Source organism: Lolium perenne, chromosome 2 (assembly GCF_019359855.2).
Source record: "Lolium perenne isolate Kyuss_39 chromosome 2, Kyuss_2.0, whole genome shotgun sequence".
Taxonomy (NCBI): domain Eukaryota; kingdom Viridiplantae; phylum Streptophyta; class Magnoliopsida; order Poales; family Poaceae; genus Lolium; species Lolium perenne.
In genome coordinates, this window is record NC_067245.2 from 294,938,263 (window position 1) to 294,959,920 (window position 21,658).

General features: G+C 43.8%; 1 protein-coding gene across 1 annotated transcript; it reads left to right on the top strand.

The window, feature by feature from the left end:
• The first annotated feature begins 13,640 nt into the window (after positions 1-13,640).
• On the top strand, positions 13,641-20,007 carry LOC127336181 (protein argonaute 2-like). The gene is made up of 3 exons (XM_051362964.2): positions 13,641-14,396; positions 16,567-17,650; positions 18,193-20,007. Exons 1-3 carry the CDS (start codon positions 13,718-13,720, stop codon positions 19,646-19,648), a joined length of 3,219 nt encoding a protein of 1,072 aa, XP_051218924.1. The 5' UTR covers positions 13,641-13,717; the 3' UTR covers positions 19,649-20,007.
• The last annotated feature ends 1,651 nt before the right edge of the window (positions 20,008-21,658 follow it).

Here is a 21,658-nt window from a genome sequence, read left to right on the forward strand (position 1 = left end):
TTGCTCTTCATGAATTTATTTGTGTACAAGATTCCTTTTCATAGGAAGTGGGTTAGACTTAAATTTGTTTTGAATTTGCTTTTTGATGCTCTCTTTTGCTTCAACTCTTATTTCTTGAGAGTGCATCATTAAAATTACTGAGCCCATCTTAATGGCTATAAAGAAAGAACTTCTTGGGAGATAACCCATGTGTTTATTTTACTACAGTACTTTTATTTTATATTTGTGTCTTGGAAGTTGTTACTACTGTAGCAACCTCTCCTTATCTTTATTTTATTGCATTGTTGTGCCAAGTAAATTCTTTGATAATAAGGTTGATACTAGATTTGGATTACTGCGCAGAAACAGATTTCTGTCTGTCACGAATTTGGGTTGAATTCTCTGTAGGTAACTCAGAAAAATCTGCCAATTTACGTGTGTGATCCTCAGATATGGACGCAACTTTCATTCAATTTGAGCATTTTCATCTGAGCAAGTCTTGTGCCTCTAAAAAATTCGTCTTTACGGACTGTTCTGTTTTGACAGATTCTGCCTTTTTATTTCGCATTGCATCTTTTGCTATGTTGGATGGATTTCTTTGTTCCATTAACTTCCAGTAGCTTTGGGCAATGTCCAGAAGTGTTAAGAATGATTGTGTCACCTCTGAATATGTGAATTTTGATTATGCACTAACCCTCTAATGAGTTTGTTTTGAGTTTGGTGTGGAGGAAGTTTTCAAGGGTCAATAGAGGAGGATGATACAATATGATCAAGAAGAGTGAAAACTCTAAGCTTGGGGATGCCCCGGTGGTTCATCCCTGGATATTTCAAGAAGACTCAAGCATCTAAGCTTGGGGATGCCCAAGGCATCCCCTTCTTCATCGACAACATCATCAGGTTCCTCTAATGAAACTATATTTTTATTCCATCACATCTTATGTGCTTTGCTTGGAGCGTCTGTTTGTTTTTGTTTTTGTTTTGTTTGAATAAGATGGATCCTAGCATTCATTGTGTGGGAGAGAGACACGCTCCGCTGTTGCATATGGACAAATATGTCCTTAGGCTTTACTCATAATGTTCATGGCGAAGGTTGAACTGCTTCGTTAAATTGTTATATGGTGGGAAACGGGAAATGCTACATGTGGTAAATGGTATAATATCTTGAATAATGTGATACTTGGCAATTGTTGTGCTCATGTTTAAGCTCTTGCATCATATACTTTGCACCTATTAGTGAAGAAATACATAGAGCTTGCTAAAATTTGGTTTGCATGATTGGTCTCTCTAAGGTCTAGATATTTTCTAGTAAGGGTCAAACAACAAGGAAGACGGTGTAGAGTCTTATAATGCTTACAATATGTCTTTTATGTGAGTTTTGCTGTACCGGTTCATACTTGTGTTTGTTTCAAATAACCTTGCTAGCCTAAGCCTTGTATTGAGAGGGATTACTTCTCATGCATCCAAAATCCTTGAGCCAAACACTATGCCACTTGTGTCCACCATACCTACCTACTACATGGTATTTCTCCGCCATTCCAAAGTAAATTGCTTGAGTGCTACTTTTAAAATTTCTATTCTTTATCTTTGCAATATATAGCTCATGGGACAAATAGCCTAAAAACTATTGTGGTATTGAATATGTACTTATGCATCTTATCTCTTATTAAGTTGCTTGTTGAGCGATAACCATGTTCCTGGGTACGCCATCAACTACACTTTGTTGAATATCATGTGAGTTGCTATGCATGTTCGTCTTGTCTGAAGTAAGGGCGATTTACCATGAGTTGAATGGTTTGAGCATGCATATTGTTAGAGAAGAACATTGGGCCGCTAACTAAAGCCATGATCCATGGTGGAAGTTTCAGTTTTGGACAACAATCCTCAATCTCTTATGAGAAAATTATTTGTTGTTGAATGCTTAAGCATTAAAGAGGAGTCCATTATCTGTTGTCTATGTTGTCCCGGTATGGATGTCTAAGTTGAGAATAATCAAAAGCGAGAAATCCAATGCGAGCTTTCTCCTTAGACCTTTGTACAGGCGGCATAGAGGTACCCCTTTGTGATACTTGGTTAAAACATATGTATTGCGGTGATAATCCAGGTAATCCGAGCTAATTAGGACAAGGTGCGGGCACTATTGGTATACTATGCGTGAGGCTTGCAACTTGTAGGATATAATTTACATGATACATATGCTTTATTACTACCGTTGACAAAATTGTTTCTTGTTTTCAAAATAAAAGCTCTAGCACAAACATAGCAATCAATGCTTCCCTCTGCGAAGGGCCTTTCTTCTACTTTTATGTTGAGTCAGTTCACCCATTTCCTTCCATCTCAAGAAGCAAACACTTGTATTAACTGTGCATTGATTCCTACATACTTGCTTATTGCACTTGTTATATTGCTTTATGTTGATAAATATCCATGAGATATACATGTTACAAGTTGAAAGCAACCGCTGAAACTTAATCTTCCTTTGTGTTGCTTCAATGCCTTTACTATGAATCTATTGCTTCATGAGTTAACTCTTATGCAAGACTTATTGATGCTTGTCTTGAAAGTACTATTCATGAAAAGTCTTTGCTATATGATTCAGTTGTTTAATCATTGTCTTTATCATTGCTTTGAATCACTTCATTCATCTCATATGCTTTACAATAGTATGATCAAGATTATGTTGGTAGTATGTCACTTCAGAAATTATTCTTTTATCGTTTACCTACTCGAGGACGAGTAGAAACTAAGCTTGGGGATGCTGATACGTCTCCAACGTATCTATAATTTCTGATGTTCCATGCTTGTTTTATGACAATACCTACATGTTTTGTTCACACTTTATGATGTTTTGATGCGTTTTTCGGAACTAACCTATTGACGAGATGCCGAAGGGCCAGTTGCTGTTTTCTGCTGTTTTTGGTTTCAGAAATCCTACAAAGGAAATATTCTCGGAATCGGACGAAATCAATGCCCAACATCTTATTTTTCCCGGAACCTTCTAGAAAGTCAAAGGGGGACCAGAGGGGGGCCCTGGGGGCCCCACACGTGGCGGCGGCGCGGCCCAGGGGGGCGCCCCCCTATTGTGTGGAGGCTCCGTGGCCCCTCCGACTCCGCCTCTTCGCCTATTTAGGCCTCCCTGACCTAAAACATCGACACCGATTGACGAAAAAGCCACGGTACGAGAAACCTTCCAGAGCCGCCGCCATCGCGAAGCCAAGATCTGGGGGACAGGAGTCTCTGTTCCGGCACGCCGCCGGGACAGGGAAGTGCCCCCGGAAAGCATCTCCATCGACACCACCACCATCTTCATCACCGCTGCTGTCTCCCATGAGGAGGGAGTAGTTCTCCCTCGAGGCTAAGGGCTGTACCGGTAGCTATGTGGTTAATCTCTCTCCTATGTACTTCAATACAATGATCTCATGAGCTGCCTTACATGATTGAGATTCATATGAGTTTTGTATAACTATTCATCTATGTGCTACTCTAGTGATGTTATTAAAGTAGTCTATTCCTCCTCCATGATGTAATGTTGACAGTGTGTGCATCATGAAGTACTTGGTATATGCTATGATTGTGATCTTTTGTAGATTATAAAGTTAACTATTACTATGATGGTATTGATGCAATCTATTCCCCCTTTCATAGTCTGTCGGTGACGGTGTGCATGCTATGTTAGTACTCGGTATAGTTGTGTTGATCTATCATACACTCTAAGGTTATTTAAATATGAATATCGAATTTTGTGGAGCTTGTTAACTCCGGCATTGAGGTGCTCTTGTAGCCCTACACAATTAGTGGTGTTCATCATCTAGCAAGAGAGTCTAGAGTGGTTTTATTATGTGATCAATATTGAGAGTGTCCACTAGTGAAAGCAGGATCCCTAGGCCTTGTTTCCAAACATCAAATCTCCGTTTGTTTACTGTTCTGTTGCATGTTTACTCGCTGCCATATTTCATTCAGATTGCTATTGCTACTCATATTCATCCATATCATTTGCATCTCACTATCTCTTCGCCGAACTAGTGCACCTATACATCTGACAAGTGTATTGGGTGTGTTGGGGACACAAGAGACTTCTTGCATTGTGATCGCAGGGTTGCTTGAGAGGGATATCTTTGACCTCTTCCTCCCTGAGTTCGATAAACCTTGGGTGATCCACTTAAGGGAAAACTTGCTGCTGTTCTACAAACCCCTGCTCTTGGAGGCCCAACACTGTCTACAGGAAAAGAAGCGTGAGTAGACATCAAGCTATTTTCTGGCGCCGTTGCCGGGGAACGAAGGAAAGCTACACCATTTCCTCCCTCGTCAACCACGCGCCAGTCCTGGACAGCATCACAAAGTGAGCTGAAGTGGTACTCTAGGAGGTCAATGGTTTGGGAAATAGATCAGGTCACGCGGGCCCCACCCCAGGCCGTGCCACCTGGGCTCTTTCAGCCCTCGGATGTCGTCTCGCCTCCTCCTTTCGTGTACCTCCTTATATACCCCGAAAACCTATCCTCCCAGCAGGACATAGATTTTCACGAAACAGAGCGCTGCCACCACCACGATCTTCATTTCGAGGGTCAGATTGGTGATAACCCACAAGTATAGGGGATCGCGGCAGTCTTCGAGGGAAGTAAAACCCAAATTTATTGATTCGACACAAGGGGAGGTAAAGAATACTTATAAGCCTTAACAACTGAGTTGTCAATTCAGCTGCACCTGGAAAAGCACTAGCAACAGGGGTGATGTGAAAGTAGCAGTAATATGAGAGCAGTAGTAATAGTAACACAGCAGCAGTAATAGCAATATGAGAGCAATGGCACCAGAAAATAGTTGATACTACTTCCAATGACATGTAGAACGAGTATATGATGATGAGAGATGGACCGGGGTTCCCAGCGATCTACACTAGTGGTAACTCTCCAATAACAAGTGACAAGTGTTGGGTGAACAAATTACAGTTGGGAAATTGATAGGAATCAAAGCATTAAGACAGAACATCCAGATTATTAATTATGTAGGCATGTTTTCCAATTATAGTCGTACGTGCTCGCAATGAGAAACTTGAACAACATCTTTTGTCCTACCAGCCGGTGGCAGCCGGGCCTCAAGGGAAACTACTGGATATTAAGGTACTCCTTTTAATAGAGTACCGAAGCAAAGCATTAACACTCCGTGAAAACATGTGTCCCTCACATCACCGCCATCCCCTCCGGTTGTCCCGATTTCTGTCACTTCGGGGCCTTTGGTTCCGGACAGTGACATGTGCATACAACTTGTAGATACAATCTAAGCAATAATTATAAAGCTCAAATCTAAGATCATGCCACTCGGGCCCTAGTGACAAGCATTAAGCATAACAAGATTGCAGCAACAATAACTTCACAAACTTTATAGATAGACTAATGATAATGTATCATCCATCGGATCCCAACAAACACAACACCGATTACATCAGATGGATCTCAATCATGTAAGGCAACTCATGAGATCATTGTATTGAAGTACATGGAGGAGAGAATACCAACTAGCTACTGCTAGAACCCGTAGTCCATGGGGGAACTACTCACGGAGCATGGTGGAGGCGGTGGCGTTGATGGAGATGGCTTCCGGGGGCACTTCCCCGTCCCGGCAGGGTGCCGGAACAGAGACTTCGTCCCCGAATTGGAGTTTCGCGATGGCGGCGGCGCCCACGGAGTCTTTCTACGGAGTTTCGTCAATTGGTACCTGTGTTTTTAGGTCGAAAAGGGGTTTTATAGGCGAAGAGGCGGCGCAGGAGGGTGCACAGGGGCTCCTCACCATAGGCTGGCGTGGGCCTGTGCCAGGCCGCGCCGCCTTATGGTGTGGTGGCCCTCTGGCCCCTCTCCGACTCTTCTTCGGTGTTCTGGAGCCTTCCGGGAAAAATAGGAGGTTTGGTGTTGATTTCGTCCAATTCCGAGAATATTGCCCGAACAGCCTTTCTGGAACCAAAAACAGCAGAAAATAGGAACTGGCACTGTGGCATCTTGTTAATAGGTTAGTTTCGGAAAACGCATAAAAACATTATAAAGTGCAAGCAAAACATGTAAGTATTGTCATAAAACAAGCATGGAACATCAGAAATTATGGATACGTTGGAGACGTATCAGCATCCCCAAGCTTAGTTCCTGCTCGTCCCGAGCAGGTAAACGATAAAAAGAATAATTTCTGTAGTGACATGCTACTTACATAACCTTGATCATACTATTACAAAGCATATGAAATGAATGAAGTGACTCAAGGCAATAATCTATAGTTGCTAATAAATAGATAACATATAGCAAAACTTTTCATGAAGAGTACTTTCAAGACAAGTATCAAAAGTCTTGCACAAGAGTTAACTCATAAAGCAATAAATTCAAAGTAAAGGCATCGAAGCAACACAAAGGAAGATATAAGTTTCAGCGATTGCTTTCAACTTTCAACATGCATATCTCATGGATAATTGTCAACATAAAGTAATATGATGAATGCAAATATGCAAGTATGTAAGAATCAATGCACAGTTAACACAAGTGTTTGCTTCTAAGGTGGAAGGAAGTAGGTAAACTGACTCAACATAAAGTAAAAGAATGGCCCTTCGCAGAGGGAAGCATTGATTGCTATATTTGTGCTAGAGCTTTGGTTTTGAAAACATAAAGAGAGCATAAAAAGTAAAGTTTTGAGAGGTGTTTGTTGTTGTCAACGAATGGTAGTGGGCACTCTAACCCCCTTGCCAGACAAACCTTCAAAGAGCGGCTCCCATTTTATTTTTATTTTTGTGTGGCACTCCTTCCAACCTTTCTTTCACAAACCATGGCTAACCGAATCTTCGGGTGCCTGCCAACAATCTCATACCATGAAGGAGTGCCTTTTTATTTTAGTTTTATTATGATGACACTCCTCCCCACCTTTGCTTTCTCAAGCCATGGCTAACCGAATCCTTCGGGTGCCGTCCAACAATCACATACCATGGAGGAGTGTCTATTTTTGTTAATTAATTTGGGACTGGGAATCCCATTGCCAGCTCTTTTTGCAAAATTATTGGATAAGCGGATGAAGCCACTAGTCCATTGGTGAAAGTTGCCCAACAAGATTGAAAGATAAACACCACATACTTTCTCATGAGCTATAAAACAATGACACAAATTGAGAAGCATTTTGAATTGTTTAAAGGTAGCACTCAAGCAATTTACTTTGGAATGGCAAGAAATACCACATAGTAGGTAGGTATGGTGGACACAAATGGCATAGGTTTTGGCTCAAGGTTTTGGATGCACGAGAAGCATTTCCTCTCAATACAAGGCTTAGGCTAGCAAGGTTGTTTGAAGCAAACACAAGTATGAACCGGTACAGCAAAACTTACATAAAAACATATTGCAAGCATTATAATACTCTACACTGTCTTCCTTGTTGCTCAAACACTTTTACCAGAAAATATCTAGACCTTAAGAGAGATCAATTATGCAAACCAATTTTAACAAGCTTTACGGTAGTTCTCCACTAATAGGTTTAAACTACATGAAAAAACTTAATCATGATCTACTGGAGAGTTCAAAACAATTGCCAAGTGTCAAATTATCCAAGACATATGAGGCATTTTCTTTTTCCAACCAAATAACCATAAGTATTGTAGCTTCCAACTTTTATCATTGAACATTAGAAGTAAAACGAAGAACAAGTGTTCATATGAAAAAGCGGAGCGTGTCTCTCTCCCAAACAAGGATTGCTAGGATCCGAATTTATTCAAACACAAACAAAAATAAAACATACAGACGCTCCAAGTAAAGCACATATGATGTGACCGAATAAAAATATAGTTTCAATAGAAGAAACCTGATAAGTTGATGAAGAAGGGGATGCCTTGGGCATACCCAAACTTAGATGCTTGAGTCTTCTTGAAATATGCAGGGATGAACCACGGGGGCATCCCCAAGCTTAAACTTTTCACTCTTCTTGATCATATATCATCCTCCTCTCTTGACCCTTGAAAACTTCCTTCACACCAAACTTCTCATAAACTTCATTAGAGGGGTTAGTACTCAAAAAATTTGAATCCACCTTGGTTCTGTAGTGACACATTGCAAGAACTCAATAAAACATTAGCTACGGCTCTCCACGTGTAGAAAGCCTTGCTTAAAGTCCACAAGAGACAATGCAAAAAAACAGAGACAGAATCTGCCAAAACAGAATAGCCAGTAAAGACGAATTTTAAAGAAATACTTCCGTTGCTCAAATCAGAAAACTCAAAACTAATGAAAGTTGCGTACATATCTGTGGAACACGCACGTAAATTGGCATATTTTTCTGAGTTACCTACAGAGAAAACAGCCCAGATTTGTGACAGATAGAAATCTGTTTCTGCGCAGAAATCCAAATCTAGTATCAACCTTCGATTAGAGGCTTCACTTGGCACAACAAAACACAAAACTAAGATAAGGAGAGGTTGCTACAGTAGTAAACAACTTCCAAGACAGAAATATAAAACAAAGTACTGTAGCAAAATAACACATGGGTTATCTCCCAAGAAGTTGCTTTCTTTATAGCCATTAAGATGGGCTCAGCAGTTTTAATGATGCACTCGCAAGAAATAGTGTTTGAAGCAAAAGAGAGCATTAAAAAGCAAATTCAAAACACATTTAAGCCTAACATGCTTCCTATGCAAAGGAATCTTGTAAATAAACAAGTTCATGAAAAGCAAAGTAACAAGCATAAGAAGATAGAACAAGCGTAACTTCAAAATTTTAAGCATATAGAGAGGTGTTTTAGTACCATGCAAATTTTTACAACCATATTTTCCTCTCTCATAATAATTTTCAGTAGCTTCATGAATAAACTCAACAATATAACTATCACACGCAGCATACTTTTCATGATCCACAAACATATAATTTTTATCAAGTTCAAAAATAGTGGAATTAAAACTTTCAAACTTTCTTTTATTAATAATATAACAAGGTAGTTGATCAATCTCAAGAGATATGGGACTCATAGAATAAGTCAAGAACTCTCCAATCCCATTTTCATTAGTAGTACAATTAATATTATCAAGTAATATAGGACCATCATCTAAAGATTTATCATAAACATTTGCTAAGCAAAATTCTTTAGTACCATGCATTTCGACATCAGGCACAAACAAAGCATTATCATAAGATTTATCAAAGTAGCATGGATTATCATATATAACAGTAGCATACTTATTCTCACAAGTTTTACTCATAGGTAATATTTCAAGAGAATCCACAGGAACATAACATTCAACCTCTTCCGGTAAGCATGGAGGACAATCAAATAGTGTAAGAGATAAAGAGTTACTCTCATTAGAAGGTTGGCATGGGTAGCTAATCCATTCTTCCTCCTTTTGTTCGTCGCTCTCCTCTTCTTTTTCATCCAATGAGCTTTCAGGTTCATCAATTTCCTCCTCTTTTTCATGCAATGAGCTTTCAGGTTCATCAGTTTCTTCTTCCACATGTTCCTGCAAATTGTGAGTGCATTCTTGTGCATTAATGAGTCTCTCTTTATAATCAATGATATAAGGATTATCACTGAAGCATTCTATGCAACAATTAAGGATAGAAGAGACATAATCTTTAAGGTCCTTACAAACAACACAAGTTTCATAATTCTCAACCATGAAGGATTCGATCTCAGAAGCTCCCATAAATACGACAAATTGTTCTACCTCTTCGAACCCATAATGAATATAGCAATTCCGATTATAGTTCTTAATTAAAAATTCCTCACTAAAGCCACATTGAAATTTAAGATGTTTAGTATCCTGTTGAGAGCAACAGTTTATATCATGGCGTTTAAGCAAGATTTTAACAATTGTATTCACTTTTTCTATCATAGCACTCATTACTTCACCAGCTCTTGATTTTCTATAGTTATTATAACATTCTATAAGCTCCAAGTAGGTTGTAGGTTCTCCCATAACAGCAGTTTTTAATTTTTAGATTTTTCAGATTTTTATGGATTTTCAGGTATATGAGGAAAATAAAACAAGACAAAAAGAATCTAAGCAAAGTAATACTAGACAGAAATAAACTAAGCACAAATAAACTAGACAAAAGTAAACTAAGCAAAACAAAATAAAACAAAATAAAAACAGAGAGAGAGGTAGAGTGTACTCCCCAGGTGAACTTATGAGTAGAGCTATGCCTCCCCGACAACGGCGCCAGAAAACAGTCTTGATAACCCACAAGTATAGGGGATCGCGGCAGTCTTCGAGGGAAGTAAAACCCAAATTTATTGATTCGACACAAGGGGAGGTAAAGAATACTTATAAGCCTTAACAACTGAGTTGTCAATTCAGCTGCACCTGGAAAAGCACTAGCAACAGGGGTGATGTGAAAGTAGCGATAATATGAGAGCAGTAGTAATAGTAACACAAAGACGCAGTAATAGCAATATGAGAGCAAGGGCACCCGCAAATAGTTGATACTACTTCCAATGACATGTAGAACGAGTATATGATGATGAGAGATGGACCGGGGTTCCCAGCGATCTACACTAGTGGTAACTCTCCAATAACAAGTGACAAGTGTTGGGTGAACAAATTACAGTTGGGCAATTGATAGGAATCAAAGCATTAAGACAGAACATCCAGATTATTAATTATGTAGGCATGTTTTCCAATTATAGTCGTACGTGCTCGCAATGAGAAACTTGCACAACATCTTTTGTCCTACCAGCCGGTGGCAGCCGGGCCTCAAGGGAAACTACTGGATATTAAGGTACTCCTTTTAATAGAGTACCGGAGCAAAGCATTAACACTCCGTGAAAACATGTGTCCCTCACATCACCGCCATCCCCTCCGGTTGTCCCGATTTCTGTCACTTCGGGGCCTTTGGTTCCGGACAGTGACATGTGCATACAACTTGTAGATACAATCTAAGCAATAATTATAAAGCTCAAATCTAAGATCATGCCACTCGGGCCCTAGTGACAAGCATTAAGCATAACAAGATTGCAGCAACAATAACTTCACAAACTTTATAGATAGACTAATCATAATGTATCATCCATCGGATCCCAACAAACACAACACCGATTACATCAGATGGACCTCAATCATGTAAGGCAGCTCATGAGATCATTGTATTGAAGTACATGGAGGAGAGAATACCAACTAGCTACTGCTAGAACCCGTAGTCCATGGGGGAACTACTCACGGAGCATGGTGGAGGCGGTGGCGTTGATGGAGATGGCTTCCGGGGGCACTTCCCCGTCCCGGCAGGGTGCCGGAACAGAGACTTCTGTCCCCCGAATTGGAGTTTCGCGATGGCGGCGGCGCCCCTGGAGTCTTTCTGGAGTTTCATCAATTGGTACTGTGTTTTTAGGTCGAAAGGGGTTTTATAGGCGAAGAGGCGGCGCAGGAGGGTGCCTTGGGGCTCCTCACCATAGGCTGGCGCGGGCCCAGGCCAGGCCGCGCCGCCTTATGGTGTGGTGGCCCTCTGGCCCCTCTCCGACTCTTCTTCGGTGTTCTGGAGCCTTCCGGGAAAAATAGGAGGTTTGGTGTTGATTTCGTCCAATTCCGAGAATATTGCCCGAACAGCCTTTCTGGAACAAAAAACAGCAGAAAACAGGAACTGACACTGTGGCATCTTGTTAATAGGTTAGTTCCGGAAAACGCATAAAAACATTATAAAGTGCAAGCAAAACATGTAAGTATTGTCATAAAACAAGCATGGAACATCAGAAATTATGGATACGTTGGAGACGTATCAATTGGTTCTGCTCTCCACGCCGAAGAGGGGGATTTTGATGCCATCTTCACCACCATCGTCATCAACACCATCTCCATCAACCATGTGCTCATTCTCCATCACCATGAGTGAGTAGTTCTTTGTAGGCATGTGCAGTGGATGGGGATTAGATGATATTGATCATGTAATCATGCATATGTATCGATATTTGATGTGTTTATCTTGAGGATATTCTTGTATAGTGTTCATACACCTTTGCTATGTTTAATGCTTGTTGCCAGCGCCCGAGTAACATGATTTTAGTACTGAACTTTTATTTCCCCATCAGATATTTGAGTTTGGTATGTATATGCAAAGTGTATTGCCTATTATTATGTTGAACCCACGCACCACAAAATGATAGTTAGGGAAGACAAGGGGAATATGTGGTTGTTTGAGGATATTGTGTGTTCATGAAGTGATGCATTGTTCTGGGCTATTCGAAAGGGTGAGCCTTAATTACCTGTAGCTCCAAGTTGGCCCCAGTGAAATGGTTACGCAAGGCAATAGATGTTGTGCAAATTTTCTTGGGTAGTACGCATAACTATATTTGAAACACATACCTACACACAACAGAGTTAGAGATGAACATTATGTTATTTGTATTATATTATATGATAAATCTTATTCATGCAACACCCCGCTATCACCTAATGCCTACCCTTTTTGCCAGTGAAGTTACAAATTCACTACTTCCAGTGAAAACTGAAAATCTGCTACTATTCCCTACTGTTTTGATTCAACTGCTATAATCACCACTTGCTTCTTGAGTATATTGATATACGAGTGTGGTTGAGGGTGACGTCTCAATTGACGAAGTCTTATTGGTATTCTTGTGTCACCCTTGATTCGAACTATAAATTTGGGTAATACTTCCCAGCGAAGATTTCAGCGATCCCCTATACTTATGGGCATCACCAACCCAGGCCGAACTCTTTCCCGATACGAGCCTTCCCCCGCCGCCGCCACCAGAGGTGGTGGCGGCAACCCATCAGTCAATGGCATATGGGGATCTTCGCTCAGCCGGCGACATTTCTTTCGAGCGGAGTGACGACGTTTGGCTTCGGCACATAGGTGGTGGTCGTGGCACCGTCGTCTCTACTTGGCCGCAGAAGCAACATGGTGAGGCGTAGGTGATCGACAACGCTGCGACGATAGGCGATGGTGAAGTCAGACTCGCAAAATGGCATGAAAGTCTAGAACCGAGGACTAGCAATGAGGTTTGAGTCCCGGTGGTGGCAAGATTCCGGCTTGGCGATTCGTGACTTGGAACAACGACATTGGCAAGTGGGGCCAACAACACATGAGCAATTCAGTGTCTAAAGTTACAGGGTGAAACCCAAGGTTTGGCCTTAATTGATTGTGTCTGACAATGATCTTGTTGAATGCATTGTTTTGTGAGTGTGGATTTTCTTCGGGGTGAAAACATATAGTTATTGATCAGGGCGATGATAACACTCATGCAATGTTCTCTTCTTGGAAGCGTGCTTTTAGAGATGATGAATTTTTTGTGATGTCTTGGTTGTTGTTGGTCGGTTGTTGCAAGGAACAAGTCAGTGTAGCAAGATTTTTTTTTCTATTATTTTCTATTATTTTTTGATTGTGTGCATCTCAATTTCAAGTAAGGTACTGCCGTTGTTACATAAGCTGAGTGTAATTGGTATTGTCACGACATTATTTTTATTCAAAAAATATACATAACACTAATTTAAAGGTACTTTTCATGGTGACCGGTCTTAGGAAAGGTGATGGAGCTGCTCTTATCGAGTTTTCCTTTGGCTTGACCCGCTTCCCTTCCTTTGGCAAGAAACAACCAGGGGCAACACCGTCATTTCATCCAAAAACTAGCAGGCTCGTTCAATTTTCGCCGGCGCGCGGCTCTTATATTTAGCGGCCCCAATTCCAGCACCGCCTCCCAAACCGTCTCCCCATTCCACAAGTTCTAGAACCAAATCCTCCAAATCAGAAACCCTCGCCACCGGCCGCTGCTTCAGCCGAGCTCCGGGTGCGAGATGCAGAACCAGCGCGGCCGTGGCCGCGTGGGCCGCGGCGGCGGCCAAGTTGGCCGCAGCGATGGGAGAGGTCGCGGCGGCGGGGGCGGTGATGGCGGAGGCGACAGGACCGACGAGGAAGAGAATAGCCGCGGCGGAGGCGACAGGACCTACGGGGGCGACAAGAGCCGCGGCGGAGGCGGCAGGACCTACGGAGGCGACAAGAGCCGCGGCGGAGGGCGCATGACCTACGAGCAGAGTCGCGGCGGAGGCGCCAGGACGTACGCGGGAGACCCGAGCCGCGTGGAGATGTCCAGCGGCGAAGGGAGTGGTCCAGGCGGTGGGGACGATGGGTGGATTCCGGCGGGAAGGAAGAAAAGCGGAGGCGGCAACAATCGCGGCCGCGAAGACCAGAACCACGCCGGAGGCAGCAGCAACCGCAGCAGAGGCGGCTGGACTTGCCAGGAAGCCCAGAGCCCCGGGAGAGGCGGCTGGAGTGGCCGAGGGGCCTACTCCCCTGACGGAGGCGGCTTCTTCGACCGAAGCAGAGGGCCGGGAGGGCGTGGTTCAGACCGTGAGCACCAGTACCAGCAGCGTCGCAACTCCTTCCCCCCGGAGTACGCCCCGGCATGGCCGCGCAAGGGGATCGCGCTCAGGGAAGCAGCGAGCTCATCGTCGTCAGGGCCTCGTCCTCGTCATGGTAAGCACCGTTTCCTCATTTACTTGCCAGCGATGTGAACTCTGTGGCGTGCTTCGTTTCACTGAAATGTTGGACGCATATGGCGGTTCATCGATCAAGCGATCGTGATGGTTAGTTAATCAGAGCCCGCGCTGTTCGATTTCGCGTATATGTGCGGTTGATCGAGGCGTTGCGTTACCCCATGCGTCGATACTGTAGTAGAGTAGCGCGGACTGCTCACTTTCTTGGAACCACGGGCCTGTGATTTGCAATTTCTGTTGGCTGCGTGCTGATTCAGAGTAGAATTCGCATCGTTGTGATCTTAGATTCTATCGTTCTCTGGTTTGTGGTTCACGATTATGCAGTGTCTCAAGCTAGTTTGAAGCTGCATATGGTTGTGTTGTAGTACTGTGGAATGTGGACCCCCAAATGTGCTCCAGATTTATGGATTGAGATAGGTTGGAATGAAATTACCTCTCTGTGTGTTAAGTTCCCCTTCCTGCATTTCCTGTATTAGGGTTGTACTTATAACAGCTATTGATGCTTTGTTCGGTCTCTTGTGCTGATTCAGGGTAGCATTTGCTTCGGTGTGATCTTACATTGTGTACGCTTTCTGATTGTGGTTCACGATTATGCAGCGTCGCCAGCTTTACATATTGTTCTGTTGTATTATTGGGGATGCCCAAATGTGCTTCAAGTTTATGGATCGAGATACACTGGAATGAAATTGCCTCTCCGTGTGATAAGTTCCATTTGCTGCATTGCCTGTATTAGAGTTGGACTTATAGAAGCTATTGATGCCTTGTTTTCTTGTATCTTGACTTTATAGGAAGCGTTTGATTCTTCACCTGGTAGGGTCATTGAAATCATGTTTTGCTGGATAAGTGGGAGGAGGATGTGGTGCTGACCTCTTCATGCGTCGATACTGTAGTAGTAGCGCGGACTGCTCACTTTCTTTGAACCACGGGCCTGTGATTTGCAATTTCTGTTGGCTGCGTGCTGATTCAGAGTAGCATTCGCATCGTTCTGATCTTAGATTCTATCGTTCTCTGGTTGCGGTTCACGATTATGCAGTGTCTCAAGCTAGTTTGAAGCTGCATATGATTGTGTTGTAGTACTGTGGAATGTGGACCCCCAAATGTGCTCCAGATTTATGGATTGAGATAGGTTGGAATGAGATTACCTCTGTGTGTGTTAAGTTCCCCTTCCTGCATTTCCTGTATTAGGGTTGTACTTGTAACAACTATTGATGCTTTGTTCGGTCTCTTGTGCTGATTCAGAGTAGCATTTGCTTCGGTGTGATCTTACATTGTGTACGCTTTCTGATTGTAGTTCACGATTATGCAGCATCGCGAGCTTTACATATTGTTCTGTTGTATTATTGGGGATGCCCAAATGTGCTACAAGTTTATGGTTCGAGATAGACTGGAATGAAATTGCCTCTCCGTGTGATAAGTTCCCTTTGCTGCATTGCCTGTATTAGAGTTGGACTTATAGAAGCTAAATCATGTTTTGTTGGATAAGTGGGAGGAAGATGTGGTGCTGACCTCGCCTAGATGCTAACTAAACTATTGAACTGTTATCAGTAAACTCTGTTCTTATTCTTTTTAGACTGTAAATGATTGTTTGTGAGGATGCACATCATATATGAGATAAAAGGAAATTTGATATGGTAGTAGTTTGTCACCTTGCAGTTTCAGAACATCATTTATCTACTTTTTTTTTGAACTTTCAGAACATCACTTATGTACTGTATTATTTACCAAGAGGACGAAGCATCAGAATTTTCACCAGTGAAAACCTGGGTCTGATTGCTTTTGGGATTCTCTTAGGAATGTGTTATTTCACTGGTAGGTAGGCTTGACATGCATGGCTCAGTTTAAGTTGCTTTATTGGTTTGGAGTCAGCATAGAGAAGAACTATGGTTCTTTTGGGGGCACCTTTTGTAGTAGTAAAGGATATGAACTAAAATGAATTGCAGTGCAGGAGAACTTTTTCTACCTGAAGTTGGAAAGGATGAGCTATTTCCTCTCCTTATAGCTACATTTATTTCAGTAGTTTTAAATTGGGAAATTGTATTGCCCAATCCAAACTGCGATGGAAACTGTAGCTTTTGGTGATCCTATCTCTGACATAATGCTTCGTTATTGTTTTCCTCAGCACTGTTTCTAATGCTCTTTTCCCCCTCCAGGCCAAGCCATTGTTTCCAAGGAAGTGTTACCAGTCAAACTTTTGGTGAACCACTTCAAAGTTGAGTTCAAAGCTTCGACTATCTTTCGCTATGATATTAAGATCGAAAAAGATTCTTCCAGTTCTTCCGGAATAGGGCTCAAAACAAATGAGGATTTTGCAAAAGCTAATTTTTTCAAGATGCTCCAGAAGCCTCCAAATCCAGCTGTTGCTTATGATGGGAAGGGAGGATTGTTCAGCTTTGCAGAATTGCCAGAATGCTCATACCCTGTGAAAAGTCATTCACATACCTACACTATGTCAGCAGAGCTCAATCAGAAGCTGTCTTTGAGCCAACTCTCTCAGCAGCCAGTCCCTAGAGAGATCTTGCAGGGTCTTGATATCATTGTGCGTGAGGCCTCTAGCTTGGGCAAGATTATCGTTGGTCAGACATTTTACTCCCCGCTGAAGACTGAGAGCAACAAGCCTGGAGACTTTACTGTACGTCTGAAAGGAAACAAGCAGACCCTAAAACCCACCGCCCAAGGGGTGGTCTTATGTGTGGACTATTCACTTATGGAGTTTTGCCAAGCTCAAAGCAGTGTTCTGGAACTTGTTGAGCACTTATTGAAACGTAATAACAGCCCAAAGTTGCTTGACCCCCGTACATATCTAAGCGAGCAAGAGCGTAAATACTTGGAGTTTCAGCTCATAGGCCTCTGTATTACCGTAAATTACCAGATGCAGGGCTCTCAAGGAAAAAGCAATTGGACGACAAGTCGGAAGTACAAGGTTCAAGGCCTGACACCTGAGCCTGCCGAACAGATCTCCATTGTGAACTTCGATTCAGGGAATACTGAGAAGCTTGTTGACTATTATCATAAGCAGTATGGAAAGGTGATTAAGTATAAGATGCTACCATGCTTGAATTTGAGCAGACCTAACAGACTAATTTATGTCCCGATGGAGCTTTGTATTCTTCATGGACGACAGAAGTATCCCAAGGATAAGGGTTCCACCCAGAAACCGAAGGACAAGCTACCCAACTCAGATGCACGGAAACTGGAGATTCTGAATATGGTATCAGCTCCAGATGGCCCTTGCAGGTAACTATGAGTTTGGTGCCCCTGTACTGTTTGCAACCACCTGACCATCTGTTCTTTTTGTCAGTCTGAAAACTTACTTGCTGCTAAATCCAGTGCAATGTAATTTATCACGCTGCTTATTTGCTGCTAAATCCAATGTAATGTAATTTTCTAGGCATTTTATCAATAGTTTTTCCTGTGTAGACAGTACCGGTACAGTAAAAGTCAAAACTTGTGATAACACATATGCTAATTAAAAAGGAGGTTTCACTATGTTATCGGTATATTTGTCAATTCACTTCCTGAAGTGTTCTAGGCATTCTATTCAATAGTTTTTCCTGTGTAAACAGTACCGCTACACTAGAAGTCAAAACTTGTGATAGCACATATGCTAATTAAAAAGGAGGTTTTACTATGTTATCAGTATTTTTGGTCAAGTTATATACGAATTTTCTGGAGTTTTCTTTCTTTGGACGGCGACTGATTTTTGAAAATGATGTGACGATTATTAGAGAATTACCAAATATAACTCAGTCAGTTACTAACTATCATTTTATCTCCAGCGGAAACAGAGGCGAAAAATTTGAGATTGCATTGGGCCAACAAATGACTGAAGTCATTGGCAAGATCCTTCCTCCCCCCATGCTGAAACTCGGTGGCTCCTCCAAACTCAGTATTGCCCTCCTTAACCGCCAGTGGAACCTTCATGGTCGACAAATGTTTGAAGGCAAGCACCTCAAGCATTGGGCCATTCTCGATTTCAGTTCACAGCCATCTCACTTTAAGCAGGAAGCTCTTGACATGGATTACTTCATTGACTGCATCTTCAGAAAGTGCACTAGTCTTGGGATTGAGATGAACTATGATCCATGCTTTGTTCAGACATCATCAATGTCAGTGCTATCAAAACCAGAAGACCTACGTGAGCTGCTTTACAAGGTGACTAAAGATGTGACTGCGAAGCTGAAGGAGCAGAAGCTGCAGCTTCTCTTCTGCCCGATGTCTGAGCAGCATCCTGGGTACAAGACACTGAAGCTGATCTGCGAGACTCAACTGGGGATCCAAACCCAGTGTTTCCTGAGCAACATCGCGAACAAACCCCAGGGCCAGGACCAGTATATGTCCAACCTTGCTCTCAAGATCAACAGCAAGCTTGGGGGCAGCAACGTCCAGCTATCTGACAAGCTCCCAAAAGTTGCTGACACGCATTTCATGTTCATCGGCGCGGACGTGAACCATCCGCCGCCCGGAGACAAGGAGAGTCCGTCGATAGCAGCAGTTGTTGCGTCAATGGATCGCGGCGCCAGCAAGTACGTGGCCAGAATCCGTGCCCAGGGTCACGGCTGCGAGATGATCGAGGAGCTCGGTGATATGTGCCAGGAGCTCATTGAAGTCTATGAGAAGAGGAACGGCTCGAAGCCACAGAAGATCATATACTTCCGTGACGGTGTTAGCGATGAGCAGTTCAAGAAAGTTCGCGACGAGGAAGTAAAGCCCATGAGGAGGACGATCAGTGTGGAGGACGTGTACTCGCCGACGATCACAGTGCTGGTGGCCAAGAAGCGGCACCACACGCGGCTGTTCCCCAAGGACAAAAACGAGCAGCAGACGAAAAACGGCAACGTGCTCCCTGGCACGGTCGCGGACGCCCAGGTGGTGGACGACTCGCCGGAGGAAGACTTCTTCCTCTGCAGCCACGAAGGGCTGCACGGGACGAGCCGTCCGACGCACTACTACAGGCTGGACGACGAGCACGGCTTCGAGACCGTCGAGCTGCAGAAGCTGGTGTACAACCTCTGCTTCCTGTTCTCGCGCTGCACCAAGCCGGTGTCGCTGACGACGCCCGTCAAATACGCTGACCTCGCGGCCTACCGCGGCAGGGACTACTACGACAGCATGATGGCGTCACCGTCCCTTGTCCAGGAGCCCGGCCCGTCCTCCTCGGCCTCCAATGGAAATTCCAAATACCTGAAGCTGGACCTGCACGAGAATCTCAAGGACAGCATGTTCTTCATCTGATGCCGCCTGATTATCTCCCGTGCCATGGAACTTGATAAGCTTCAACTCTGCGCACTGCTTCTTCTGTGCGTTTTCTTCCTGCATATTCTAGCCAAGGCCGTGGGTCAAACAGCGGCTCTGTTCTTTGTCACCTCTTACAGCTTGATATGTTCTGTAAATGCTGGCCAAATTGGCTCTTACAAACTTGTTCTGGACACTACCGTGTACAGCCTGTTACTGGTTACTGGAGATACTGCTTGTTACTGGTTACTGTAAATCAACAAAGAATTAGTTCCAGTCTTACTTTTTTCTTTTCTTTTTCTTTTTACATATACCATGAGGCCACTTGTAAAACTGGAGCACTGGGAGTCTTGGGCAAATGATATAAAGATATTTTTCGACATTTCTTTTGACACTCCTGGGATCAGCCAAATGTTCTATTTACAAGGTTTTGTTACATATACATAGCATTCCTTCGGGATGCACTACTGCACAGGGAAACTCAGGGAACTATTTACAGTGTTCTATTTACACTGATTTTGACAACGACAGTTACCTAAAGCCTAACAGTCTCATAACACTCAGAAGTCGTTTGGAAGCCAGGCTTTCATTTCGTTTGTAGCATTTTGAAATGAATACATGTATTCATTTCATTTATATTGTAAGTCTAGAAATGGACACTTGTTTGGTTGCCACAGGAATTGCAAATGACAACAAAATTCAATATTGAATTTGTAAATAGCTTCTATAGAGAAATGCAAATGACAGGTCTCAGCTTGGAATTGTGTTTACCCATGGTGTCATTTTAATGGATTTCCTAAATGAAATGACAACCCAATTCTGTGGCAACCAAACAGCCCACCTATGGAATTCCAAAATGAATTCCAGGATTCCATGCCCAAATGATGGATACCAAATGACCTCTCAGTAGATTGGAGAAAAGCTCACCATTAAGATGCCAGAGGTCCTATGTTCTTCAAACCTAGCACATATGCCTCTTTCATTTAGGAGACCCACGTACCCTAACACGACCTAACCCTCTCTCCCCCGCCCGCCGTCCTCGGGGAGTTCCCCTCCACACCACCCTCCTCCCCTCCCCTACAGCCCCCCCTCCTCCGCCGCCGTCGCCGAGGACGCCGCGGGGCAAAGCCCCTGTGGTGAGGCGGCGGTGGCGGCTCGGTCCTCCGTCGGCAGAGCGCAGCGCGGCCTGCGGGAGCGTGTGGGGGCGGCGGCCTACACCCTCCTCCTCCGTCGACTGAACGCAGCGGGATGGCGGTGGCCGGCGGATCTCCGGCCGCCGGCGGCGGATGTTGGCTGCGGTGTGGTCGGATCTGGGCCCGAGGTTCGGATCGCGATCCATCGCGGCTGCGTCTCGTCAATGGCACGAGGAGGCTTCGCTGGGTCTTCTTCGTGGCTTGAGGACGTCCGGGTCTTCGGCCCGGGCATGGTGGTGGTGGCTGACTTCATCCACCGAAGGCAGTCGGCCAGGCTGGCTGTGTTGGATTTTTGATCCCACTTTCAGTGCCGGCAGCGAGACGGGGAGGCATAGTAGCCGGTGAAAACCGAGCCGACTTCGGTCATGGTGGGCGATGGCGGCGTCTGCGCCGTTATCTTGTTGAAGGCATCGTCAAGCAACTATCGCTAACCTACTCGTTCCGGCGGCGATGGTGTCGCCGGTGGAGGGTTGGAGTGGCCAGCCGAGGATGGTCGCCGACGTGGGGGTCCGACCTGAATAAAGGCGGCGGTCCTAGGGCCTCTCTTGCGTGAAGAGGAGGACCTACCGGAGGCCTGGACTCGTGATCTGGCCGGAGTGTTGAGTTCCGGAAGGCTCCGCCGATGAATGTAACAGTGCTTTTTCCTGGAGTTTGTTGGATCGGAGGTATTCGGTCGTGCGCACCCATGTTTTTATTCCGACTGATTGGTTCTGGAGGGAGCGGCGCGAAGCTCTTTTTCTTTGTTGACATCAAGTGACTATGGATCCATGATGAAAGTCGGAAGAAGAGAATTTCATGAAGGCCGGAGGGGAGGACT

Coding starts and splice junctions, on each gene's coding strand:
- LOC127336181 (XM_051362964.2), top strand. CDS start 13,718: ATGCAGAACCAGCGCGGCCGTGGCCGCGTGGGCCGCGGCGGCGGCCAA. Junction 14,397..16,566: donor AGGGCCTCGTCCTCGTCATG/GTAAGCACCGTT, acceptor TTCCCCCTCCAG/GCCAAGCCATTGTTTCCAAG. Junction 17,651..18,192: donor GCTCCAGATGGCCCTTGCAG/GTAACTATGAGT, acceptor TTTTATCTCCAG/CGGAAACAGAGGCGAAAAAT.